Source organism: Lotus japonicus, chromosome 5 (assembly GCF_012489685.1).
Source record: "Lotus japonicus ecotype B-129 chromosome 5, LjGifu_v1.2".
NCBI classification, from domain to species: domain Eukaryota; kingdom Viridiplantae; phylum Streptophyta; class Magnoliopsida; order Fabales; family Fabaceae; genus Lotus; species Lotus japonicus.
In genome coordinates, this window is record NC_080045.1 from 20,102,411 (window position 1) to 20,129,577 (window position 27,167).

A 27,167-nucleotide genomic window follows, 5' to 3' on the forward strand; every position below is an offset into this window, starting at 1 on the left:
TGCATCATAACATACCCAAAACCAAAGTAAGTTATACAATTATTGTTCTGGGAGTGAACATTGAAGAGAGGTATAGTACCTAGAGGTAGAGGGATTGTGCTAAGAGAGAATCAGAATGAGAGAGAGAGTGCTGAATTTCGAGTGTTATTTCATCAAATGAGCCAAAAGTCCCCTATACTTGATAACTACCTCCTATTTATAGAGCTTGGGTACTACCTATTGGGCCAATTGGGCCTCCGAGGTCAAGGCCCATCTGAAGGTCAGGGCCCCGCCTCATGGCGAGATACATGCTGGGCGTCGCCCCTCTAGGGGCTCGCCCAGTCCACTAGTCCACAAGACACCGAGCTCGAGGTATGAGAGCTAAGTGTGTCTTTTAAATGCTTTTACATATGTCTTACAGTACACCGGAATCTGTACTGCCAAAATGGCTTGAGAAAAGAGAAGTAAACTATATCGCCAACATGACGTGAGTAAAAGGAAACTAGCATTTTCGGTTACCCAGTCCACTGACTTGACGAGCAATCCGAGCGGGCAAGTCCACAAGTCCACAAGCGGCGAGAACGATTACTTCGTATTGGCGATAAGTTGGAGCAGGTGTATGATCGTTCGCCGGCGGAAAATGTGGCAGGCATGGGTCATGTGCTGATCATTCAATCATTGACTGGCGGTAACCCCGGCGAGCGACTGAACTTCGTTGTTGGTGTCACCCGTCAGGCGATGGTGTTTGATCCTTATAGTGGCGAGGCTTTTCGCGCTTTCCCTTATTTTAAAACCCTTTTAAATCTCTATCCGCCTCACGTGGCTGCCCCACGTGATGCGTCGGTTACATCAATTTCCCTCTTTCTCCGGAACCGTCACTTCCCCTTTCATAACCGTCCCATCGTGCGCAGTAACTCCCCGTTGCACGCGACCCACCTCCCCAAAACCATCATGACTTCCAACCTTCCACACGCGTCCAACACGCGTCACCCTTCCAGCTTCTCCCCTTCCCCTATAAAAACCCTTCTTCCCCACAGTCATCCCTTTCCGAGACCCCTCCTTACTTCCCTAATCGCTTACCAAACTCCCTCTGCCCACTTCCGCTCCGGAGCCGTCGCTTATCACCCTTTCCGCTACCCACTCTTCACATCCTACTCCGGTGAGTCCCACTGTCCTTATCTTTGCATCACACACATACTCATCTTTTCCTTTCTCTCACTTCACTGTCTTCTAAAAATGGCTTCAAACCCTACCTCCCCTAACCACTCCTCTTCTTCCTCCGGAAGCGACCCTGATGCCACCGCCGCCGTCGGCCTCCGTTTAGAGGCCCCGGAGATCCCACCTTACCGACTAAAAACCTACGCCACTCTGCCCCTTCCAGTCCAAATAGCCCCCACTCACGAGGCTATAGACCAACCTTCTATTTTCCAGAACAACGATCTCATCGTGCAGTTCGTGAACTCCCTGGGTGGTTTGTCGAATGACGATGAGTTTAGCGCGAAACTCAGGATCTGGATTTGCAGTCCTGGGGACCGCCCCTGGCTTCATAAGCCAGACGGCGACGTAAAGAGATCCCATTTCTTCTTTGCGTATGAATACATGTTTAGCGAGCTTGGAATCAGGCTTCCTTTCTCGCCCTTTGTCCAAACCGTCCTCCGCGACATCAACGCGGCTCCCTGCCAACTCCACCCTAACGCCTGGGCCTTCATTCGGTGTTTTGAAATCCTAAGCGCCGCTGTCGGCATCGCCCCATCCCCCACCAGTTTCTTCTACCTCTACGACGTCGACCCCAAGTCCATCAAAAACAAAGGATGGATTTCCTTGAAGGCCCGAGCCGGCCGGAAGTGCTTGCATCCCCACAAAAGTAACGCGAAGTCCTCCTTCGCACGGAAGTACTTCCGTGTGGCGGTTCATCCCGCCTACCCAGAGGCATTCACCCTTAGAGACGGGACCGCCCTTTTTCCTCTTTACTGGACGGAGAAGCCCAATGGGATCACCGATCCTTCAGAGGAATCTTTGTCCGCCAACGACAAAGCCTTTCTTAATCTCCTTGCCCCACTTCCCATCCTTGACTGCACAACAGTCCTTGAGGGCGCTGACCTCTCAAGAACTCCCAAATACTTAGGTTGCCCATAGCTCACTTTTATTATTGACATTTCCTTTCTCGTCTCCTATGTTGTCACTGATCGTATTTTTTTATTGTTATAGAAGATATGAATTTCACGAACGCCGAGCTCCTGAAGGCCCGCGAGAGGAGAATGGCTCGCTTTTCCCCAAAATTCAACACTGAGGGCGACGCGAAAAAACGGGGCGGTGCTGAGAACCAAGCCGAGAGCACCAAAGCTCCCAAGAGGAGAAGATTGGTCAAAGCCTCCTCCGGCGCCGGCACATCCAACCCTGGCGCTCAGCCCACCACTGCTGCTGCGCCTAAAGGCAAAAATGTCACTGAAGCCTCCGTCGTCGCGGCTATCGAGCCAACCACCGTACCAGCTTCTACTCCTGCCACCGCCGGTGCGACCGCTGCTGTTGCCGCTGAGTCCTCTGTTGGCGCCACAGCCGCCTCCGCCGGCGTCAACGCCACAAAAGCTGCTGCGTCTTCCGACACTCTTATTGGAGAGAAGGAAAAAGAAAATGAAACCCCGAAGTCTCCCCCTCGCCAAGATGCGCCTCCTAGCCCGCCCTCAACACATGATGCGGGCTCCATGCCTTCCCCGCCTCATCAAGGGGAAAAATCCTGTCCTGGCGCTGCCACTACCTCTGAAGCGGCTCAAATTGAACAAGCCCCTGCTCCCGAGGTCGGTTCTTCAAGCTATTATAATATGCTCCCCAACGCCATTGAACCCTCAGAATTCTTACTTGCTGGTCTTAACCGTGACGTCATAGAAAAAGAAGTTTTGAGTCGGGGCCTTAATGACACCAAGGAGGAGACTCTTGCTTGCCTCCTACGCGCTGGGTGCATCTTTGCTCACGCATTTGAGAAGTTCAATGCCGCCACCGTTGAAGCTGAGCGGTTGAAGGCCGAAAGTGCTAAGCATCAAGAAGCCGCCGCTGCTTGGGAAAAGCGTTTCGACAAACTGGCGACGCAGGCAGGAAAAGACAAAGTCTATGCCGACAAGATGATTGGCACGGCGGGGATTAAAATCGGCGAGCTGGAGGATCAGCTGGCGCTGATGAAGGAAGAAGCAGATGAGCTTGATGCAAGCCTTCAAGCTTGCAAAAAGGAAAAAGAGCAAGCTGAGAAGGACTTGATCGCCCGAGGCGAGGCACTGATTGCTAAGGAGTCAGAGCTTTCCATACTGCGCGCTGAGCTGGAGTTAGTGAAGAAGGCGTTGGCGGAGCAAGAGAAAAAGTCTGCGGAGTCCTTGGCCTTGGCGAAGTCTGACATGGAGGCGGTGATGCAGGCTACGTCCGAGGAGATCAAGAAAGCGACCGAAACTCATGCCGAGGCCCTCGCCACGAAAGATGCTGAGATTGCTTCCCAACTGGCAAAGATCAAAAGACTAGAGGACGAGCTGGCGACGGAGAAGGCCAAAGCCACTGAGGCGAGGGAACAAGCCGCTGACATCGCCCTTGACAACCGCGAGCGCGGTTTCTACCTCGCCAAAGATCAGGCCCAACATTTGTACCCGAACTTTGACTTTAGCGCCATGGGAGTAATGAAAGAAATAACCGCCGAAGGACTGGTTGGTCCCGACGATCCTCCCCTGATTGACCAACACCTCTGGACAGCGACTGAAGAAGAAGAGGAAGAAGAAGAACAGGAGAAAGAAAACAATGAATAATGTAATTTTAACATTACTTTAGCTTTTACTGTCACCTTGTAGTGTACTTTTCCGCCATTCGTCTATGTTTAAGCAACCCTTCGCCATAGCTTTTTATATCGCCGTTGGATATTTTGTAAATCATGTTGGAATGCTTCCGCCGTACATTTTTTAGTCGCCGCCGCATCGTCATCACCATCTTGCTTTAGCCTTATAAGAAATTAGTTTGACTTGCTCGCCACTCTCAGCGTAAGGCCGCCACCATTTTGCGGTAGGTCGCTACCCTCATTTTTGGCGGTAGGTCGCGACCCTCTTGCGGTAGGTCGCGACCCTCTTGCGGTAGGTCGCCACCATTTTGCGGTAGGTCGCTACCCTCATTTTTGGCAGTAGGTCGCGACCCTTTAGCGGTAGGTCGCCATCCTCTTGCGGTAGGTCGCGACCCTCTTGCGGTAGGTCGCCACCCTTAGCGTGAGGTCGCCACCCTTTTGGCGACTTTTGTGTGTCTAAAAACTGAGTCTTACAGGTCGCCACCCATAGCGTTTGGTCGCCACCCTTTGGCATGAGGTCACCACCCTAGCGGTAGGTCGCCATCCTTGGTGTGATCGTCCCTTTTCGGGACTCAAAGTGCTTTGGGTTCCAATGGCCAGTTGGATTACCAAAGCGGTGCTCAGTAGAATGGGCAATTTGTACCCCACACATCGCCAATGAATCCGGTTGTTACGTGGGCTTTTCCGGGGCTAATTTAGTTCATCGTGAAACTTGTTTCACTTTGTAACTAAATCGCGCCATCAGGAGCTTGTCCCACCCAATAACAAACCGCTTATGGAAGAGTCTTCCAAGTTTCACAAAACTTTAATGGTGTGCCTCAATTCACCCACTCTTTCTCTTTGATCCGATTTGCTCCTCTCTGTCTGAATCAAAACCAGTGAAGACAATATAACTTCTAATACCAACTTCAAAATAAGAAAATTAGGAAATACAACAACTGAGAAGGGAATCAAATGAAAGATGGAGGAAAAGTTTGAAGGAATTGGAAAATTTGTTGGCCAGCGATCTTAACCATAGCAACGCTTTACTCGCCAAACTTCCATGGCCAAAACAAAACGTGCCCACCAGAATTCCGCCGCCGGAGTAAAACGTGCTTGCTAGATTCCAACGCCAACGACATTCTCTCGCCGTCGAACTCCATCGCCAACAACACTAGCTCGCCGCCTACCTTCAAAACGTGCTCGCCAAAGCAAACGTGCTCGCCAGGATTTGCTCACCGCCTAACTTCAACACGTGCCCGCCAAAGCAAAAACGTGCCCGCCAGAATTCCAACGTCTCGGGATTGGCTCTGCTCCTCATGTATTGTGCTCTGGACAGATTCCTCGCCTTTGTTCTTTTCTTCGTCATTACCGATCTGCTCTCCCTTGCCTACATGCTTCCTCGATCTGAAGCTTCACCTCTGTTGACGTTCTTCATTGTCGGTCTGAACCGTGTTGCTCCGATCTGCCATCGCTGGATGCGCCTTCACGCTGAATCTCGATCTGTCATTCTCTCGTGAACGCACCTTGTTCTTTCCCCTCCGCCTTGCCACCGATCTGAAACTCCTCCTTTTATCGCTGCTTGGGCGACGTGTCGCCCTTTTCCAACTTCGCGCGCTTTCTTTTGAAAGCGTCGTCCTCCTCATCAAGAATATAAGTGCTGGCGCGAGCACGCATCTCCTCCATCGAACGCGCCGGCTTACGTGTCAATTTGCTGTTCAACCCTCCCGGTAGCAAACCGTTTTTAAATGCTAAAGCACAAGCTCGAGGCTCCTCGTCCTCAACCTTGACCGACGCTGCGCTGTACCTTGCCATGTACTCTTTCAGTGATTCTTCTTCTTGCTGGCGAATATTATATAGGTCGTTGATCGTCACCGGCTGATTCTTATTCGCCGAGAATTGCACTAGAAACTTGGATGAGAAGTCTCTGAAATTTGAAATCGATCCGCGCGGCAAAGTTGTGAACCACACCATCGCCGTCGATTTGAACGTCGATGGAAACATCCTGCACTTCACCGCATCTGACGCCGCAATTATCACCATCTTCGTATTAAAATACAGAAGATGATCCTTCGGATCGGAATCTCCGCTGTAAGAATCCAGAACTAACGTTTTCGTGTTATCCGGAATCGCCACACTCTCGACATCTTCCGAGAACGGACGGAACTCAGCCACGGAATCTGCTTCTCTGCTTCCATCATCTCGCTGCTCGCGACGGTAGAAATCTAACTGAGCCTGTAGACGCTCATTCCGCTGCTGGATGTTGCCAATGCTGCGCATCAAATGGCGCCATTGCTCTTGTGTCACCGCCGGTTGTTGTTCCGGAGCAGGTGAATTCTCTGGTGAGCGCTCCAGAGATCCCACCTGTGAAGGCGATGGAGGAGGTGGTGGTACAGGAGGTGATGGAGAAGGAGAAGGCGATTGTACTCCTGTCGTTTGTACCGGAGAATCCAGGACCACACGATGAGGCCGCCGAGGCGGCGAAATCCGCTGTCGCATTGGTGAATGATGTTGCCTCCTGCGTCGAGTCTCCATCCAAACCAGAAACGATGCAAACTCGATCGGAAAACCAATCACTAGTCACAGAATCAAAATCAGAAAACCAGAGAATTGCCTAATCACAATCAGAGGTAACTTCATGCACAATCAATCCACGTGAATGGGAGTAGAAAGTTTACAGTCCCCACAGACGGCGCCAAATGTTCTGGGAGTGAACATTGAAGAGAGGTATAGTACCTAGAGGTAGAGGGATTGTGCTAAGAGAGAATCAGAATGAGAGAGAGAGTGCTGAATTTCGAGTGTTATTTCATCAAATGAGCCAAAAGTCCCCTATACTTGATAACTACCTCCTATTTATAGAGCTTGGGTACTACCTATTGGGCCAATTGGGCCTCCGAGGTCAAGGCCCATCTGAAGGTCAGGGCCCCGCCTCAGGGCGAGATACATGCTGGGCGTCGCCCCTCTAGGGGCTCGCCCAGTCCAATTATCCTCACAAGCTTCAACCAATGATGGTAAGCTTCTCTACCAAAGGCTCTAGCCCTACAAGTCTTCAGTTGGTCCACTCACTCCAAGGAAGTCTTCTCATCAATCAGTCCAATCCCCTTCTCTCAGCGACCCGCAGCTACTTGCAGCACCACCTGTTATAGCCTGACAGTTTTCCGACCGCCCAAGCACAAACAAAACAAACAAGGCAAGAAAGGGTCAACTTCATAGAGTAATGTAATATATGCCTTAGCAATAATTCAGCATAGTTATAAGCAGCGTGTAAATAATAATTAAATGCGACGCATGTCCATCTCTAGCATCTGAACGTCATACCATCAGTCCATCGCTCGTTGCCTACGCATAGATGTATCTTCATCTCCCCGCAAGGGCAGCACCACGTGTCACTAACGTACTTGCACGACCCAAAGGCCCATCAAAGCTAACACGATTAAAGTCTATCTCCTTAAATAAAAAATTAACCAATATGATTAAGTTCCATCCCCTTAATCAAAGAACAAATAATGGGATTAAGGTCTATCCCCTTAATCAAATAACAAATAGTAGGATTAAGGTCTATCCCCTTAACCAATAACAAATAATAAGATTAAGGTCTATCCCCTTAATCAATAACAAATAATAAGATTAAGGTCTATCCCCTTAATCAATAACAAATAATAGGATTAAGGTCTATCCCCTTAATCGACTAAGAAACCTAATTGAGGCCCATCCCCTCAACCGACGTGAAGCCCGATCTTTCGACCGTCTCCACTTCAAGATTTGCACGCATGCAAAAGCTAGCAAACAACGATTCGTCCTTACCCGGATACGTGTCTAGCTAAAGTTCATTGTCTCTATCATTTTTCTCTAGGGTGAACGCTGGTCCATTGACCAATTGTTTCCCAAACAAGGAAGTGCCACCTACACTTAGTGTATGCTCTAGCCATGACGGCTCCTCCTCTCGATACCCGCAACTCGAATCCTCATCTTCCCTCGAACCTCAGATCGTCGGCCCTTCCAGTTTTCGAACCCATTTTCAGGTCCTAAGTTTTCCTCAAAAGGGGTTCTCTTTATCATTTAAAGTGTTCCACTTTGAGCTAATTTATTATGGAATTGGTTCTCAAAATTTGAAGTCTTATGTATACATCTATTTCAAAACCTAACAATTCAAAAGATCCCCAATATTCCCGAGTCCTCTTCCAGAGAAAGCCTCTTATAACTCTCCGTATTCATAATCGCTAGTCTACGTCAGCTGTAGTTCGGACCTTCTGTCGGATCCTACTCGCTAACCATTATAACTCTTCGTATTCATAATCGGTATAACCATAATATCTTGGCATAATACCACGTTTATGCACATACACAATTCAAAGAAACAAAACATGCCTATTCCATTATCAGTTCAGTGAATCAAACCTATCCACTACAGCTATAAAACATAACCCTGTCATATCCACTAGAAAGCAGTAAGACAAAAACCATAGTAAACGACCGAAGCCTCACAGTCAACAATGACATAAGCCTTAACAATTCAGTAAATGACCTAAGCCTCAACATTTCACAATAATTAACAATTACCAATTCTTCAACACCTATGCATAATAGCTAATAACTAGGAGAGTTGCCCTTACCTTGGGTAATTCTCCTCTGTCCTGAAACTTCACGGCTTGTTCCGAATCTTCTTTCCTCAACTCAGCTCGATCCAAACCTTAAGCAAAATATCATTGCTTAGTCACTAAGGAACAATGCGATCTAATAATGCTAACCGAGATCGGAAAAAGCTTTATAAGCTTTAGAGTTCAACACATAAGCCTGAATGGAAGAGTTTTTCCCAAATGACTAAGTTTTGACTCAAATCAAGTTTCGTACAAAAACACTTTTCGGCGACAATTTCACAACCTACAGGTTCAAAATCATGCTCTACCCAACACTCACCCGAAAACAATCTAGTTTCATGCATCGTCTATAAGTTTTCGCGAAAAGATTTTCTCCCCTCAGCCTTAAGGTGCTCTCGACCATTATAGCGAAAAATAGGGCTTTCCGAACTTTTTATTCAATCTAATTTAATTCCTAGGCATTCTTAGGTGATATATAGGGTAGAAAAAATCTCGGAAAAATTACAGGACTTAAAACACGAATAAAGACTTATTCTAAAGGCGCTAAGCATGAGTAAGTCTATAGCACGTTGCAAATTCAATTTTTTTTTTATCAAAGATGGGTTTTCCTCTAAATTTAGATCTCTGTCAACAAAAAGAGAATCTAAGCGCATGGATCATGAATATGGAGTATAAAGAAGGTGTATAAGGTATTTGAAAGAAAAAATGAAGCTAATCGACCTTTTGTCAAAAAGCTCCAAACTGTGAGCACGAAAAGACATGGAAAAAGATATAAGAAACTAGAAAAGGATGGATGGATGATGATCCTTACCTCCGTGCCTTTCCGATGCAACTGAAATCACGACAAACGGTCGAGGAACAAACTATCGGTCACAGACTCTCTCCTTTCTCTCTCTAGGCCACGACTCCCTCTTGGAATTATGAGGAGATTTGTGTTGGGGGAAAGAAGAAAAAGAAAGATTTCGCGGGTCTAGGTGTTTTGGTACTTTTACGTGCTGATTTTAATCAAGTATTCGAGGATAGAAAGTCGAAACTTATTTCGATGTTCTTTTAAATGAAGAAAATGGCTTGAATGCAGGTTGCTTCAAAATCTGCCGCATAACTACTTTTTGCAATTGTCGTCGGATGCGGAAACTTCCTTCACGGAAAAGATTCCTAGCAGTGAAAGAATTAAGACAGCGGGCGGAAACTCCGTGAGAAGCTCCGAATAGAAAAACCTTTTGTTCAAAGTCTCACTTAAAGTCCCTGCGGAGATAAAGTATAGCTTTATCGGATTTTCGGATAGCGAAACCTGTCGAGCTTATAGTCGAAAGTTCCGTAATGGAACACACGTCATCAGAAAATACCCTAAGTGTCTTATTTTTCTACCGATTTGAAATATAACTTAAATAATGCTCTAGTAGCAGAATTGGTCTTTTTTGGAAACTCCAAACCTTAATTGGGTGCGAGTTGAATATGACTCGTGCTATCCTTCAAACTGACTATAGTGTTATAATTAAACATATATTGAGTAGCTTATACAGTTTCACTCTCCAATTCATCATTCACTTGCTCAGGTTTCTCTCACTCTTACCCAACATTCTAGGTGTGAGTTGAAATTTAATTAGTTACTCTAATTCTAAAAATTTGGGTATGACTCATAATTTTTTTTTTATAAAAGTTCAAATCATTATGTGTATATTTATTAATTTTTTTTTGCTAATTGTATATTTATTAATTTTTAAGTACTCCTTCTCGCCTTAAAGAAATAATCTTGCCTTAAAAGTGGTCTTTCCCTCTGTTGTCTTGTTAATCCCATTGGAAAGCTCTCTTTACGCTTAAGCCAAATTGGTGCATACAAATCATCATTAACACAAACCTACGCGCTTTCCGCCATTTCACCTTTCAAACCTGTCCACTACCAAGTTTCTCCCTCTTAACAATAGCACCCGCCAGCACACGCTACACGGACACTGACTCGTTCTCTCTCTGTCTTGACCAAAATGTTAGCAAATCTTGAAGAAGAACGAGTACACTTCTATACAGATTTATTATTTATCTACTTTCTAAGATATTAATTTTCCAAATCGGTACACTAAGCTTAAAAAAAATAAATGAATCATAAAAAGTTAATAAAAATGAAGAAAATACATCACACTCCTCTTACACTATAGTATAATTGGTAAATAGTTGAATTTGTTAAGCATAATTCAAGATTCGATCGTTAGATAATACGTATGAAAAATCATTTGTTGAGAGATGCCTATCAACTTAATGTGATCTCTAAAACTCAAGAGATTAATTTCATGGCTGTCGACTTGTGTGATATATTTAGGAATATATTAATATATCTCAAATATTTCTCATCTTAAACCCATCGTTGACTTCTGAGTCTCCTCAATCTCGCTCTATTAAGAAATGTACCAACACGTTCATAAGTAGTTGAATCGAACCAACTCTCCAACTCATCTTCAATCTTCACCTCTCATCAAAACCCATTCATCTCTTCAATTTTTAATTGAATCCCCAAAAAACAAAAACCACAATGAACGACTTATTCTCCTCCGGCTCATTCTCTCGCTTCCGCGGCGACCAAGCCTCGCCGGACCGCCACCACGTCATCGAGATGACAGCCGCCACAGGCGGCGGCGACGGCGGATCCGGAAGAGTCAATCTGGACAAATTCTTCGTGGACGTGGAGGCCGTCAAGGAGGAGCTAAGCGAGCTCGACGCGCTAGCGCAGAGGCTTCAGAGCAGCCATGAACAGAGCAAAACCTTGCACAACGCGAAAAGCGTGAAGGAGCTTCGTTCTCGCATGGACGACGACGTTTCGGCTGCCCTGAAGAAAGCGAAGATGGTGAAGCTGAAGCTTGAGGCTCTGGAGCGGTCAAACGCCGCGAACCGGAACTTGCCTGGTTGCGGACCCGGTTCGTCTTCGGACCGGACCCGGAACTCCGTGGTCAACGGGTTGAAGAAGAAGTTGAAGGACTCCATGGATGTTTTCAACCGCCTCCGTGAAGTTATCTCTTCGGAGTATAGGGATACCGTTCAACGCCGTTACTTCACCGTCACCGGCGAGAATCCTGATGAAAAAACGCTTGATCGCTTGATCTCTACCGGTAATTTTTCGTATTCCTGATGAGATTTTCGTTAATTTTTGTTTCTAAGTTTCAAAACTTGTTTATTATGCTGATTTTTATGGTGTTCTGGAAAGTTTTCTTTCAAGGGAAGTAATCATAGTTTTAGTGTTGGTGGTTTATGTGATTGATGGCATGGTGACTCTAATTGTGGCTGTTTAAGCCACATTTATCGAAGATCGCGATGCGAAACGTTGAAAGCAATTGAAAGGAAATCTTCCTATATTCATGTTGATTTATCTTGAATCGAATTGGAACATAATAATCAAAACATGTTTGGTTCAAATCTTGTGAATGGAAACTAAAAATGCTCTTGATTGGTTATGGTTGGATTTTTATACTAGAAGAATTTGAGATTCAATAGTGTATAGGCAAATTAGTCTTTGAAATTCTATTCAACTTAGTAGGAGAAAATCATGACGATTAATTTCTTCAACATTGCTTGAATTGAAAAATAAATTGAACTTGGCGAAATTAGATGTGATGATTTCTTTATCGTTGTTTGAGTCTCTTACACGTATTGTCAAGTTGAAATACAGCAACTAATTACATGGTTGAAGTGGCAAATAATTCAGTACACCTTAAGCTTTGGTCTAGGTTTGAGTCTAGTAAAAGGGAACATAATTATGTGGTCCACTGGTTCAAGGTAGCTTTGGGATATTTGGGTTTTCATACTGAAAGAAATTGAAGTACAATAGTAATTTACAAAACTAGATGAAAATTCATTGATTCACTTGTAGGCAAATTGGTATTTCACATTCTAGTCTACTGACTAGGCGATGATCATAATGGTTAATTTCTCCTTCATTGCTTCATTTGAAAAACAAATAGAACTTAACCAAATTAGTGGAGAAGTTGTTGATACTTGATATTCAAAGTGGTCTGTAAAAAAATTCAAGTCTCTGAAGTACTATAAAACGATAGCTTAGTATTTATTGGGTTGAACTATCTATGTCATTGTGCATGTGTTTTGGTTCATATTTGTCTGAATCTGATCTGATAAAGTTTTTGAGGTTCTCTAATAATCTGTGAATTTCAATTTTATGCAGGTGAGAGCGAGACCTTTCTTCAGAAGGCTATTCAAGAACAAGGAAGGGGTAGAATTCTGGACACCATCAATGAGATTCAAGAGAGGCATGATGCTGTCAAAGAGATAGAGAAGAATCTCATGCAGCTGCACCAAGTGTTCCTTGACATGACAGTGCTGGTGCAATATCAAGGTGAGCAGTTGGATAACATTGAGAGCCATGTGAACAGAGCTAGCTCCTTTGTGCACACTGGAACTGAGCAGTTACAGACAGCGCGGAAGCATCAGAAAAACACCAGGAAATGGACCTGTTTCTGTATTTTGCTTCTTCTTGTGATCATCTTGGTTGTGGTGCTTGTCACTGTGAAACCGTGGGAAAGTAATGGCAGTGGCGGCAACAATGGTGGTAGTCAGCCAGCACCAGCACAAACAACTCCATCTCCTCCTCCTCCTCCTTCCGCTTAACCTTAGGGATTAAGTGTCTTTAAACTGATATGCATTATGCATATTGGTTTCGTTTATTTTGATTTGACAATGGAGCTATTATGTTTTGGGATGTGGCAAGTTTGGGACTAACACCGATTAGCATATTATTTGAAGGATCTGTGGAGTGTGGAGTGATCAACAGTTTAGTTCAGTTCATCGGAAGGTTGGATGAAGAATCTGGGATGGAAATGGTTGATTGTTCTGTTGAGGAGGATTTTTCGAAGTTATTAGTTTTTCTATCATATTCTTTTTCTGTAAGTATCATATCTTTTGATTTTGATCAGTTGAGCAGCTGACTGATGGTTTTATAAATACATTTCTATTGGAATTTTTGCCTCAGTATGCTGTATGATATTTTACAATCCCCCCTTTTTTTGGTACAGATTTTACAATCCCCTTAATCAATTGATCAATTCTCTTCTAATTATTTGCACAAATTTGCAAGGTTCCATTGAACTAGTCAGAGCAATTTTGCAATTATTCTCAACTGATTAATATGCTATTTATTTACTTTGAAAACTGTATAATGCTCAATTTTGCAGTTTAAACTGAATGTTGATGGTATAAAGCAGAATGTCCCCTATTCAAGTAGTTTTGGATGTAGAAGATAGAGTTTTTAAGATTGGACCCAATTGAAGGAAAGGGCTTCACCACTACACTACCCTCTCTAGGGCCATATTAAAACTCTATAATATTAGGTTGGCTTAGGGAAATCTTGTGTGAACAAATTATAATGTTTCTAAGCATTTAGCTCCTTATCCTTAACTAAAATGGTTGTATTTTGTTTTTAATTTTATTCAGAAACTATAACTTCGCACCTCTAACCATAAAATTATGCCTCCTCTCCTCTGTTCCTTCTAATAAAAATAACCTACACGGAGAAGACATTGTTGAGGCTCTAGATAAATAAACATACCTAAGATCCGGCCTCATAGTCAATGTGCTTTCTAAATTTCACACACTTCAGAAGATTTCAATTTTTCCTCCATTACCCACATTAACAAGTATGTCAATGATATTTCTCTAACCGCGTACAGATCCACAAGAAGCTTCTTCAGCCGGTACATACTGCATACAAGAAGTATATTATTGATTAATGTTTTTGTTGATTCACTTACATGAAGAGATAAAGTGGAACACAACTGAGAGAAATGAAAGATATAAAAAGTGATATGATAGGTAAAGAAGAGGAAATTAAGAAGAAAAAGTTGTTTATAAAAGATAAAACGAAGTGTGAATGAATTCAAACTCTATTTTTTTATTAAAAGTTTGGATGAGTTTGACTCCAGCATGTGCGGCCTCCGAGATGACTGTGACTCAGATACTTAAAAATTGTCCGTCAACACAGCTCTCACATCGGTAGGGGGAGTCGAACACAACCTTCTGAGAGAAAGTGTTTCATTCTTACCAACTGAGAGAACATATGTTGATGTTGATAATTAAATCTCTCTATTATTAGAGATTAAAGATACGATTAGAGATATGTTTGGAGACGAAAAGAAAAATATGAATAAAAAGTGAGTGAAATATGAATAAAAAGTGAGTGAAATGAGATCAAAGATAAAATTGAATGCAAACTGAAAGAGAAATCCCCATCCTCTCACGCAAAGTGACAGTTTTCTTCCCTCCACTTTCTGTATTCCATTATTGCCCTAGCCCACCAAATTTCTTGGCTGCTTCCATTTTGCATGCTTCATGAGAAGTTTCCCATTTGTCTAATCCATATTTTCCCAACCCCCTTTGACCAGTTACCCCGTCGTCTTTCCTGTCTGCTACCAATCTAGACCTTCTTATAATTACAAACACACCATTTGTCCGAGACTTATCAATATTGCATAAAAAAAATAAAGCATTTTTCACACTATTAATCCTCATATAATCAAAACCATTTCATGTGATCTTAATTTGAACCAGTCTTGTCCACTTCCACCCATTTATTAATATTCAAAGAAAATTTCAAACACATCATTCAAAAACCACTCCCTTATATATATCCTGAATCCATAATTTCCCTCACAAATATACACATATCCCCATTCAGATTTTCTGATCTTATTCAAGTGCTCAACTTCCCAAAATTGAAAAATCCTAATATCTCTGATCTCTTTCTGTTTTCTCTTATATTTCTGCACAACAAAAACTGAAACCAGAAAATTAAAGCAAGAATGAACGACTTGTTTTCCAGCTTCCGGAACACGGACCAAGTCTCACCGGATAGCCACAACCATGTGATCGAGATGGCAGCTGCAGCCGCATCTGATGGCGGTGTGAACCTGGACAAATTCTTCGAGGAAGTCGAAGGAGTCAAGGATGAGCTGAAGGAGCTGGAGCGTCTCTACGAGAATCTCAGATCGTCCCACGAGAAGAGCAAGACCCTTCACAGCGCGAAGGCTGTGAAGGATCTTCGCGCGCGGATGGATGCTGACGTGGCGCTCGCTCTTAAGAAAGCGAAGCTCATTAAGCTGCGGCTCGAGGCGCTTGACCGGTCCAACGAGGCCAGCCGAAGCTTGCCTGGAGCTGGACCGGGTTCATCCTCGGACCGGACTAGGACTTCAGTTGTAAGTGGGTTGAGGAAGAAGCTGAAGGACTCCATGGACAGCTTCAATAGCCTCAGACAACAGATTTCTTCTGAGTACAGGGACACCGTGCAACGTAGATACTACACCGTTACCGGAGAGAATCCTGATGAGAAAACCATTGATCTCCTCATCTCCACTGGTACATATCTTCAATTCACAAAACTTTACATTATAAATGTTCATAAGTTCTTGATCACCTTATTAAACTGTGTTTCTTAAATCATGTTATAGAATAATTCTCAATTAAGAGTATCACATGGGTTAGGATTTTTGAGAATTTTGAATTTTTTATGACCAAACTCCAAAGGGCTAGAGCATAAATTCGAGTTTCATGTCATCTGTATATGTAGTGTAGTGATTAATATTGAAATTTAGTAAAATAAAAAAATGGTCTACGAAGTAATTTTCAGTTTTCATAATTGCTTGAGCTGAAATTTCAATTAGTCTAGAGCATATATGTCACAAACATAAAAATGACGCATCCTCTCAATTGTGAACAGATTTCATGTGAAGTTTTTCACTTTCAATTTTTTTTATAAAAAACAATTGAGTATCCACTCCCAAATATGCCCCTATATACATGGATAAGAATGAAATTAATTTATATACACCAAGTGTGTAAGACATTCAATCATATCTTGTTATAATTTTTTTAATGACATACCACATAATGTTAGTGAAAAATTAGCATAAAACACAATTTTTAAATAAAAGGGTAAATATTTTAAAAATGAAAATGAGTCATTATTGATATACTAAATTATTATTATTTGTTTGATAAATTATGTATTTCTATCTTTGGTATTAAAATTAAGAAACTATAACTAAAGTGAAATTGGTGAAATTGCTTATTAATAGTGGTGTAAATTTGATTACAGGTGAAAGTGAAACATTCTTGCAGAAAGCCATCCAACAACAAGGTAGAGCCACCATTATGGACACAATCCAAGAGATTCAAGAGAGGCATGACTCGGTGAAAGAGATAGAGAGGCACCTCAACGAGCTGCACCAAGTTTTCATGGACATGGCAGTGCTAGTCCAATCCCAGGGTGAGCAACTAGACGACATCGAGAGCCACGTGGCGCGAGCTAACTCGTATGTGAGGGGCGGGGTCCAGCAGTTGACTATTGCTAGGAAGCACCAGAAGAATACCCGAAAATGGACCTGCATTGCGATTATATTGTTGCTGATTATCATCTTGATTATAGTCCTGCCTATTGTCCTTAAAAATTGATCATGACACTTTCAATTGAGATTGGTGGAATGGTGGCTATGGAGATTGTGGACTGGTTCAAATTGCTTGTTAGTCAAGTCAACTCATGGTGCAGCCTCAGCCATTGCATTAGAAAATTCTACATATATCGCTTTTGTAATTAATTAATCTTGTGTGGTCACATGCGTTGATTTACTAGACCATTTCCATTGGTGTGCATATTTGAAGATTGAGAAATTTTGGTTTAGTTTCTAGAACTCCATGGCCATCATCATCATTCGTTGTAATGGTTAACTATATACCATATTACCATGCATGGAGAAAACTATATGCCCATTTTGGCATATGCTTTAAAGAAAAATGAGAGAGGAGAAAGGAGAAAAACGCTAAGACTGGATGATGTTCACGGTGGTATTTTTTATATTATGTATTCTTTTATTTTATGAGTCCTAGTTCATATGAAGTGAGTTCCATTATTTTTCTGTTGTATAGAAAGATTGCACCTTATTCAGCAGCATTGCTTTTTCCTTACTCCTTTATGTCTTGTTTGGAATCTTCTATTAATTTGAAATGAATAAAGTTTGGATCATACTTTTTAAAACACCTCCATCTATTGAAAATAGGAAGAAAAGATAGAAAAATAAAAGATAAAATAAATGTTGTAATAGGAAAAGAAGAGATAGATACGAAAATAAAATAAAAAGTAAAAATGAGATAGAATAAAAAGTAAAGTGTGAATAAATCAGAACTCATTTGAAATTGTGGAAAAGCTTTTATATAACTTTAAATAATAAATTATACATACATACATACATATAAACATAGACAGATCAAATTTAAAAATTTCAATTTCTAAAAACTCTGAAATTTGTAAATGTTATTCATTTCATGTAAGTTTATTTTAAGTAAACATCTCTACGGTGACCACAATGCATTTTTACATTAGTTCATTCTTGAAAGACAATCATGTTCTTATAGGGTATAGCCACATGAGGGAGTTTTTTTATTCTTTTATAATTGATGCTAAACTACCATAAACTTAAGTCAACTTAAAAACATTCATAAGGTAAAAGTGTACATAAAATTTAAGCACTAAATTAGATTTTTAGAAAAACAAAGGTATCAACACCTAGTGGTTCAAGTGGGGATGGGATTGATTCACCTTAAATAAGGATATGGTATTTGAGTATTCACCTTAAATGGGTTCATGTTTCTCAATTAGGATTAGTCGAATATAATGGGATTTTAAAAATTATAGAGGTGATTGCATAAATGATTAAAGCCACCAGAAGAATATTGGAACTAGTCAGCCATGGCGGCTACACAAATTATATAATACTACAGCACGTTGATTATTTTTAGGCTGCTCAGTTATTTCATCATCACAATCTTATTCTATTCTTATTTTTGGTCAAGCAATCTTATTCTATTCAAACACACGATACGTGTAAGAAGAGTCCATTGATTCATGTATACTTTCAGCTTCAATGAAAAATACTATTGACCTTGACAAAAAAAAGAAAGTACCCTACTATTGACAAAACAACACCCTTCTGTTGACTATAAAAAGCCTTCTGTTGATCAAAAATAGAAAACACCCTTCTCATTGGGGTCATGACATCATACAGAGCAATCATAAAGCTGGATTGTGTACAAGAGAAACGCTATAACCACTCACTAACACTTTTTCCAGCACTTTTTTATTGGTAGAATTCCATGTGTGATCAATAAATTGTAGTTTAAGATGCTAATAGTCCAATACTGTTTTGGTACAACCATGGTATGAATGCATTGAACACTTTTGCAGTCATTGCATTGTGTTGTACCAACTTCCACTGCAACCTGTTGGCAATTTCGTTTTCATTTGAATAAGAATGTTGAGAACTACAGGGTCTAGGAGCAAAGCCATAAGGTATGTTCTGTAAATGCCTTGAGTTCACCTTGGAGGCACCAATTTTTTCAGAATTCAATCATGTTTGGATACAGGTAAATTTTCACAGTAGAAGCATAATTGATTTTAGAGAAGTTACTCCTAGCAGTTTTTGTGGGAGGAGAACTGATTCTGAAAGACTTGAACGTGAATCCAAACATGAACTCAGTGTGTAGTTGGCTACCTTCCAGGCTCAACTGATTAAACTTGGAACCAGACACAATACACACTTCACAACTCTGGAAGACTGGAAATAGATCATTGATATCAACAGCTGTAATTCAATTTTGACAACCCTTAATACTTGGTCACTCGGTTTTATAAGATCCTTAGGCACCAACTAATTTAAATATAAACACCCTTAACTACATACTAGTATAAATCAACATAAATACATGTAATTGCATTACAAGTCTGTACATATAAGTACATTACATTATAAACCAGTATAAAGGCAGGTAATTGCACAATAAACCCACATATACTAGCATAAACCAGTATACATGTAATATTGGGAAACAAAAGAAGGAATAGTAGGAACTTGGAATCAGCCTTGACTCAACAAACATTTCTTATATCATTAATCAAGGGAAAATCAATGCAATATGCAGATCAGGTTTGGTACTGGGTGTCGGAAACCACATTACATATAGATACAAGAAAAGTATAAATCAACTAAACTGATCGATTGAAGCCTAGACTGGAAACCCAAGGCCATAGGGTAAACAAGCAAATTACTACCACCAATTTAGAGATCTAAAATGCCTAAAAATTTAGACATTTATATTAAAGCAACATATCACAGTTTCCAGAATCACATTAAAGCCAAAATCCATCAAAATTCAGACCTATGACAGCTAAACTCTCGTAGACATTGATTCACCTAAACTCACAACAAACTACAATTTCATACACTACATCAAACATGAAATGAAAAGATAATGAAATACCCTACAAAAATCCAAGTCGTCAACGGATACAACACACCTAAACTCTCTTTGTTTCGAGTTACTTCAGCATTCAGTCTCCGAGTTTTCTCTAAAAGCTCATAAAATTTCTTTCGTTTGATCCGATGTTTGGCTGTTGCTTGGTTTCTCAACTTCAGACAATTGTGAAGTGTCAGCTCACAAATTTAGAAGCACCTGATTCCTTCCACCTTGGACAGCCATAAAAGAGCCAGCTGAAATTCATCATTGTTTTTCCTCTTTCCCATCAAGTCACAAGACCACCATTGCACAATTGAGCTTCACTTCTAGTTGTTGGGTCGACTTATGAACAGCTCAAGCTCATCTAACAGACCCAACAAGGAAAGCAATGGAATTTCAAAATCCTAACTTAAAAAAAGACTATTATTGCAAAAATAGTTTAAAGTTTGAGGAGTAGTTAGGATGAAGTGAAAGTTGAAGGTGCCTATTCACAAAAACCATAAAGTTTGGGGTGATTGTAAATTATTTCCCTTAAAAAAAAATGATGACACCATTGGCCTTTGATACTGCGTTCATTACTTCTCCCAGGGACTGCATAAAATATCTATATTACCTTCGCTTCAATTACAAATTTAGAGTCTTGCCGCTTAATGCTCACTTACTTAAAGACGCATTGGCTTCGCGGCCGCCGAAAGTCGGTAACCTTCATCAGCATTTGGTAATATCTTGATAGCTTCAATAGTTCACTGAAGGCCTTTAGTGTGTAATGAATCGCAAGCCCTTCAGAAAGGATATAATAAAAAAAAGGTGTCGATTGCGTTGCAGGAACCGGTGACAAAGGTTACCAGGCCGATGCTGCTGGTTAATAGGAACCACAAGGTTGCAAGGTTCCCGGAAAACAACCTTCCCTTTGTTTGTAAAGTAGGTCATTTTCTAACTAATTGTAGTTGACATGTAACGTATCCCCTACTGACAGTGTAAATTTTTTTCTACATAGAAATCCAATTAGATTTCCCTGTCTTGGCACATCATATAATTAAATTAAAAAAAAAAGGCAAGACAGAGAATTGATTGGATGTCAATGTAAAACTGTTTACCCTGTCATTGTTGTTTTTGGAATGCTTTATACTGTCATTGTATACTAATAACATTGAAGCAACAAAGTTAACACCAATCTGTTATATATGTCAAGTATTTGTTCAATAACACTCATACATCTCGCAAAAGTTATTGTTAGTGTAAGTGTGACTAATAAATTAGTAATTGACTAGAAATCTGACACGAGGACCACTGTAGACAAAGTTAAAAGCAGATGTGTGCATTGTTAATGGCAAAAAAGCAAAAAAATAAAAATAACAATCAATCATATACCTCATGTGCTGACACCAAACAGGATTTCCAACCTATCAACGTTACTCTCTTCCATTTCATCAATTACAAAAGGAGATATAGGCTTCTTATCTGCAGCCAGATTGAGTCGTAAGGGCCTGCCTTGAACCTCCTGGAAACAGCATATTACGCATACAAAGAAAGTGGTTTCATAGTCAGATTGATATATCACAAGATGAACCCAAAGTTACACAAAAATCCTCAAAATTATTCATACCACACCATTCATAGCATTTAAAGCAGCCTCTACATCTTTAGCAGTTTCAAAAGAGACAAACCCAAATCCTCGAGATTTTCCATTGTTCCTTTCATAGATGACCTTGGCACTCAGGAAGCCCGGCTGCTCAGCAAAAGCGTCTCTAAGGCCCTGGGAAGCCAGACCCCAGCCAAGGTTTCCAGCATAGATCTTATGAGGGCTATCTACGTAGACACTATAGTTTGAACCCGTCATTCGCTTTTTGCCTCCTTTTGGAACTTCAGGGAAGTTTACCTTAATATTCCTACCTCCAACTTGCTGTTCACCATGATAGCCATTACTATTTCAATTAAACTCTGCTTGCTTGTACAATGTAGCAAACAGTTGAATCATGGTAATTCGGATAAGAAAGCCAGTTAGGATAAAAGGTCTTAGATGGCTGGCTGTAGTTTTTTATAAGATATGTCCTAAATCAAGACCCAAAACGGATAAAAGAAAATAAATATCTACGAGAAGACTAAATTACCACCCAAAATGATAACAAAGACAAGAAAATAAGGAACTGACTAAAATTTATAATCAATGCCAGGTTAAGCACCAAATCATTCTGGTCTCTATGTCCACCTCCATCTTCACAATCAACAATAGATTAATAAATTACCATCCAATTTGATATAACGAGGCAACAAAAACTAAAACTGGAACTCTAAACAATCTATAACCAGGTTTTGATAGTGCAGAAATTTATTCTGGTTGTTTCCAGCTCCATCATCACTATCTACAATATTATATTAGAACATAGATATAGAATAGTAGTTTCAAATGAAAGAGCACACTCATATGAAAATCAAGGTTTCAGCTTATGAGACTTACAGTGCCATCAAACATTTGAATTGCTTGTTCAGCATTCTCCACACTCCCCATCGTAACAAACGCAAATCCTCTGCTTCTATCCGTAAAGTCATCGCACACAACCTACATAGTTCAATCAAACAAAGTAGTCACGAACACAAACCAAAACTAGATTATCATAACACCCCAAAACAAAAACAAAAAATCCTAACTTTATCAATCAAACAAGAAAAAGATTACAAAAACTGAAAAGGGCCTTCAGAAAAAAGACTAAATAACGAGAATCATGTACAAACCTCCACAGAGACAACATCACCAGCCTCTCCGAAGAGCTGAGCCAACTGAGAGGAAGACAATGAGTAAGGCAAGTTTCCCACAAAGAGCCTCCTTGATTGGTTTGAGTGTGACACCTTTGGCTCTGAATTTTGGAAGGTTTCAGATTCAGGTTCTTCTTCAGTCTCTTGGAATCCATGAAACGACACTGAAGGTAGGTGGAAACGGTAGAGTGAGAGAGAAGAAGGGCTGAAGAGCTTGGGTTTAAGGTTGAGGGGTTTTGGGGGTTTGGGTCTGTGTGGGATGTTAAGGGTGAGTGGAATGGAAGAAGGAGTGAAATAGAGTTGTTTGCAGATAGGGAAGGAAGGAGTAGCTGTGGCAGCCATGGAAGAATTTCAGACGGCATAAACTTCAACCATATTTGATTTGTTTCCGGTTTTTATTACTTTTTCCTATGTGGACTGGGCGAGATCCCACGGCAAAAAGAGTGGAATCCATTGAGGGTGAGGGAAACACTTAGACCATGTACAATGGCATGTTGAATGCCATGTTGAAACATGTTGAGAGTTGTTGAACCCATGCAATGGTTGGTTGAAAGCTGTTGAAAGTGCCAAAATGTTGAACCGGTTCAACAATGTTGAGAGGAGCCTCCGGAGCCACGTGGCAGCTCCGGATTGGAGCCAGCAGGGCGCGTGCACGACACGCGCCGACAAGGCGCGTGGCGTGTCAGTGGGAGAGGAGAGAGAAGACCGAGTGGGTGAGGATGGGACGCGTGGCAGCGTCCCATTGGCCAGCCGGATTTTTTTTTTAAAAAAACTTTAAACTGAATTATCTTGTTGAAAATGTTTTTTTTTTTTTTTTTTTTTTTACCAAAATTCATAACTTTTTTTTCTCTATAAATAGAGACTTGGTTTGATAGATTTGGACACAGGAAAAAAAACCAAGTTTTTCCCCATCTTTATTATCTCTCTCACCATCTTATTATCCTTCTATTAGCATTTGTTTTGAAATGGATCCCAACAATCACCATTACAACACCCAGAATTCTTCAAGCTACCCAATTTCCAACCAAAATCCCAACAACTATGAAGATCCAAATCAATTTTCTTACCCACGTCCTCAAAATCCCACCAATTATCAAGTCCCACATCAATTCTCCAACCAACGTCCTCAAAATCCAAACTATTTTCAAGTCCCACATCAATTCTCCAACCAACATCCTCAAAATCCAAACTATTATCCAGATCCAAATCAGTATTCGAACCAGTCATCATTTGTTCCAAACTTTCATCCATCTTATGGATCTGTGAGATATCCATCTCAAACACCCCAGTCTAGTGGTTATATGCCAATGGTTCGTGCAAATTTTCCTAGTGTTGATGGACCGGAATTTCCGGAATTTTCAACACAAGTCAATCTTGGTGACGGGTCAGCTGATAATGAAGTCAATGAAGTCACTCCTAAGAGCAAAAAAACGCATGCACCCGCATGGAACACTGCACAAAATATGGTGCTAATTAGTGGGTGGATTAACTGTGGAACAAGCAGTGTTGTGGGGAAAAACCAGAAAGGAGAAACATTTTGGAGAGATATTGCTGAGTATTGTAATGAGCATTGCTCATTCGATCCTCCGCGTGATGGAATTGCATGTCGAAACCGTTGGAATTATATGAACAAAATACTGGGTAAATGGATTGGCGCTTATGATGCCGCTAAGCGTCAACAAGGAAGCGGTTGGTCGGATAATGATGTTTTGGCAAAAGCGCAGGAATTATTCGCATGTGGGAAGAATGTTCAATTTACTTTGATGGAAGAATGGATCGCTCTCCGTGATCTACCACGTTTTTGTAGTCAAGTAGGAGGAAATGGTGGCTCAGCAAGTAGTGGATCTAAGAGATCTCACGACAGTGATGCATGTGGCTCAACCACTATAGGATCAATTCCTCGTCCAATGGGTAGGGAGGCAGCTAAAAGAAAGAATAAAAAGAAAAGTAAAGAACCTGTCGTTGAGGAGAAGGGGAAAGTTTGGGTTGAATACAAAGATTTGAAGGCTCAAGAGATTGCACGAATTGATAAGCTAACAATGGTGCAAGAACAAACTAACCAATTGATGAAAACCAATTTGTATCTCAAGCTAAGTTCTGAAGAGGATCTCGATGACCGTAAGAAAGAGCTGTTGAGTAAGTTGGCCCAAGACCTATTTGGTAATTAATTTCAATCGAGTATTTGTCTGTATTCGGTCAAACCCGCCAGTGGTGTCAAGTCTGTGGTGTTTGCTTTAACCATTTGTCAGTGTTGTCGTCAAGTATGTTGTGTTTGCTTTAATAATTTGTCAGTGATGGCAAGTCTGTAATGTTCGGCTTTAATGTATGAGTTATTGTGTTTGAATATGTTCCACTCAATTCGAATCTACTCCTTTTCCGATTATTAACTCTAGTGGGTAACTTGTTTCGAATCTGTCAGTGGTGTCAAGTCGGTGGGGTTTGCTTTAATAATTTGCCAGTGGTGTCAAGTCTGCAGTGTTCGGCTTTAGTGTATGGGTTATTGGGTTTGAATATGCTCCACTCAATTCGAATCTACTCCTTTTCCGATTATTAACTCTAGTGGGTAACTTGTTTCGAATCTGTCAGTGGTGTCAAGTCGGTGGGGTTTGCTTTAATAATTTGCCAGTGGTGTCAAGTCGGTGGGGTTTGCTTTAATAATTTGCCAGTGGTGTCAAGTCTGCAGTGTTCGGCTTTAGTGTATGGGTTATTGGGTTTGAATATGTTCCACTCAATTCGAATCTAGTCCTTTTCCGATTATTAACTCTAGTGGGTAACTTGTTTTGAATCCGTCAGTGTCCACCATTCAATTTACTTATATATATGGATTCATAGATCAATTTATGTACCAATATCCAAAACCTCTTACTTTCTACTTCGAATTTCACAACAAATGGATCCTTTTGATCCTTTTGAGAATCCTTGTGAAAATCCTTTTGATATTGCAACATACCTTCAAAATTCTCAACTTGAAGAAGCTTTTATACTCAACCAATTAGGGTTGGGTCCAAACCAAAATTTGGAAGATAGTGCACCTCGTAGAAAGTATGTCCGTAGAGATCATGCAGCAGCAAACCGAAGGCTAATTGACGACTACTTTGCCAATGAGCCTACATATGACGATTCAATGTTTCGTCGTCGGTACCGGATGCAAAAACACGTTTTCCTTCGAATCGTTGGGGACCTTTCAAGTAGTGATAACTACTTCACCCAGCGAGTTGATGCAGCCAAGAAAGAAGGTATATCACCCTTAGCAAAATGTACCACAACAATGCGAATGTTAGCATATGGTGTGGCAGCAGATGCAGTCGATGAGTACATCAAAATAGGAGGTACTACAGCACTGGAGTGTTTACGTAGATTCTGTAATGGAATCATACGATTGTATGAGCACGAGTACTTGAGAGCACCAACTCAAGAGGACCTGCAAAGAATACTACAGGTTAGTGAACAAAGGGGGTTCCCAGGCATGATCGGGAGTATTGACTGCATGCACTGGGAGTGGAAAAATTGTCCTAAAGCATGGGAAGGTCAATTTACTAGAGGGGATAAGGGAACCACTACAGTTATTCTTGAAGCAGTTGCATCTCATGATCTATGGATCTGGCATGCCTTTTTTGGATGTCCGGGAACGTTGAACGACATAAACGTTCTAGATCGATCACCAGTGTTTGATGATGTGGAACAGGGAAAGGCTCCAACTGTGAGTTTCAGTGTGAATCAACGTCCCTATAATATGGCATACTATCTAGCTGATGGTATCTACCCTTCTTATCCAACTTTCGTCAAATCGATCAGACTTCCTCAAAGTGAACCGGATAAGTTGTTTGCACAAGTTCAGGAGAGATGTCGGAAGGACATCGAACGTGCATTTGGAGTTCTTCAAGCTCGTTTTAAAATCATCCGTGAACCAGCTCGTTTGTGGGACATAGCTGATTTGGGTATCATTATGAGGTCATGCATCATATTACATAATATGATTGTTGAGGATGAACGAGATACATTTGCTCAACGTTGGACCGATTTTGAGCAATCTGGGGAAGGTGGATCTAGTACACCGCAACCATACTCGACCGAGGTGTTACCCGCTTTTGCAAATCATGTGCGTGCTAGATCCGAGTTGCGTGATTCGAACGTTCATCACGAACTGCAAGCAGATCTAGTGAAGCACATATGGACAAAGTTTGCAAATGCTTCGTGATGGAAGATGATTTGTATCGTACTAATTACGTTATTTGTGTGTTGTGTGCTTAGTTTGTTGTCTTGCATTTTAAGTTAAGAAAATAAAATAAATTATTGTGTGCTTCGTTTATCGTCTTCCATTTTTTAGTTAAGGAAATAAAATAAATTATTATCTATATTAAAAAAAATTAATTCGTTAAGTGTTTATTATTTAATTTAATTTAAAATAATAATTGTAATTTTATGTAAATAAAAAAAACAAAAACATAAAATTAAATAAAAATATGAAATAAAAAGTGGTGGGGTAGGGTGAGTGGTGGGGTAGGGTGTTGAGAGAGAAAACCATTGGAGTGGGTATTTGTTGAAAGTGTGTTGAATTGGAGAGAGAAGATGATGTGGAGTGTTGGGAAGATAAAAAGTGGTGTTGAATGGGAATTTTTTGTTTAAACCATTGTACATGGTCTTAGGGAAATTAGAGGCACCCTAGGGTGAATACCGAGGGGCGGTTAGCACTTGTAAGGGAGTTGGACCGAGTGTATTAAGACCCAACTTCTCCCATTAAGTGATACAATTAGGGCTTCGTGTAATCCCTA

At 41.0% G+C, this 27,167-nt stretch overlaps 4 protein-coding genes across 5 annotated transcripts; 3 read left to right on the top strand and 1 right to left on the bottom strand.

Moving 5' to 3' along the window:
• Nucleotides 1–10,744: 10,744 nt before the first annotated feature.
• Nucleotides 10,745–13,332, top strand: LOC130716845 (syntaxin-121-like). The gene is made up of 2 exons (XM_057566861.1): nt 10,745–11,462; nt 12,530–13,332. Exons 1-2 carry the CDS (start codon nt 10,889–10,891, stop codon nt 12,970–12,972), a joined length of 1,017 nt encoding a protein of 338 aa, XP_057422844.1. The 5' UTR covers nt 10,745–10,888; the 3' UTR covers nt 12,973–13,332.
• Nucleotides 13,333–14,886: 1,554 nt separating this feature from the next.
• On the top strand, nt 14,887–17,261 carry LOC130716846 (syntaxin-121-like). The gene is made up of 2 exons (XM_057566862.1): nt 14,887–15,711; nt 16,451–17,261. The coding sequence occupies exons 1-2, from the start codon at nt 15,159–15,161 to the stop codon at nt 16,804–16,806; spliced, it is 909 nt and encodes a 302-aa protein (XP_057422845.1). The 5' UTR covers nt 14,887–15,158; the 3' UTR covers nt 16,807–17,261.
• Nucleotides 17,262–19,462: 2,201 nt separating this feature from the next.
• LOC130717120 (RNA-binding protein CP33, chloroplastic-like) lies at nt 19,463–22,875 on the bottom strand. 2 transcript variants are annotated; one of them, XR_009012246.1, is made up of 5 exons: nt 22,375–22,875; nt 22,100–22,201; nt 21,253–21,544; nt 21,013–21,142; nt 19,463–20,005 (listed from the first exon to the last, which is right to left on the bottom strand). XR_009012246.1 is itself a non-coding variant. In XM_057567237.1 (5 exons), exons 1-4 carry the CDS (start codon nt 22,735–22,737, stop codon nt 21,014–21,016), a joined length of 891 nt encoding a protein of 296 aa, XP_057423220.1. In that variant the 5' UTR covers nt 22,738–22,870; the 3' UTR covers nt 19,463–20,005; nt 21,013. The 2 variants fall into 2 exon arrangements, 1 of the variants encoding a protein (XP_057423220.1); XM_057567237.1 differs by having other exon boundaries at nt 21,248–21,544; nt 22,375–22,870.
• A 186-nt stretch (nt 22,876–23,061) lies between these two features.
• LOC130717122 (uncharacterized) lies at nt 23,062–26,680 on the top strand. Its single transcript, XM_057567238.1, has 2 exons — nt 23,062–24,543; nt 25,341–26,680. Exons 1-2 carry the CDS (start codon nt 23,361–23,363, stop codon nt 26,591–26,593), a joined length of 2,436 nt encoding a protein of 811 aa, XP_057423221.1. The 5' UTR covers nt 23,062–23,360; the 3' UTR covers nt 26,594–26,680.
• The last annotated feature ends 487 nt before the right edge of the window (nt 26,681–27,167 follow it).

What these genes read in the sequence shown, in the direction of transcription:
- LOC130717122 (XM_057567238.1), top strand. Translation starts at nt 23,361, where the DNA reads ATGGATCCCAACAATCACCATTACAACACCCAGAATTCTTCAAGCTAC. An exon ending in GCTGTTGAGTAAGTTGGCCC is followed by an intron (nt 24,544 to 25,340) that starts AAGACCTATTTG and finishes TTGATATTGCAA; the next exon opens with CATACCTTCAAAATTCTCAA.
- LOC130716845 (XM_057566861.1), top strand. Translation starts at nt 10,889, where the DNA reads ATGAACGACTTATTCTCCTCCGGCTCATTCTCTCGCTTCCGCGGCGAC. An exon ending in TGATCGCTTGATCTCTACCG is followed by an intron (nt 11,463 to 12,529) that starts GTAATTTTTCGT and finishes AATTTTATGCAG; the next exon opens with GTGAGAGCGAGACCTTTCTT.
- LOC130717120 (XM_057567237.1), bottom strand. Translation starts at nt 22,737, where the DNA reads ATGGCTGCCACAGCTACTCCTTCCTTCCCTATCTGCAAACAACTCTAT. An exon ending in GTGATGTTGTCTCTGTGGAG is followed by an intron (nt 22,202 to 22,374) that starts GTTTGTACATGA and finishes TGAACTATGTAG; the next exon opens with GTTGTGTGCGATGACTTTAC. An exon ending in TAAATGCTATGAATGGTGTG is followed by an intron (nt 21,143 to 21,247) that starts GTATGAATAATT and finishes TGCTGTTTCCAG; the next exon opens with GAGGTTCAAGGCAGGCCCTT.
- LOC130716846 (XM_057566862.1), top strand. Translation starts at nt 15,159, where the DNA reads ATGAACGACTTGTTTTCCAGCTTCCGGAACACGGACCAAGTCTCACCG. An exon ending in TGATCTCCTCATCTCCACTG is followed by an intron (nt 15,712 to 16,450) that starts GTACATATCTTC and finishes ATTTGATTACAG; the next exon opens with GTGAAAGTGAAACATTCTTG.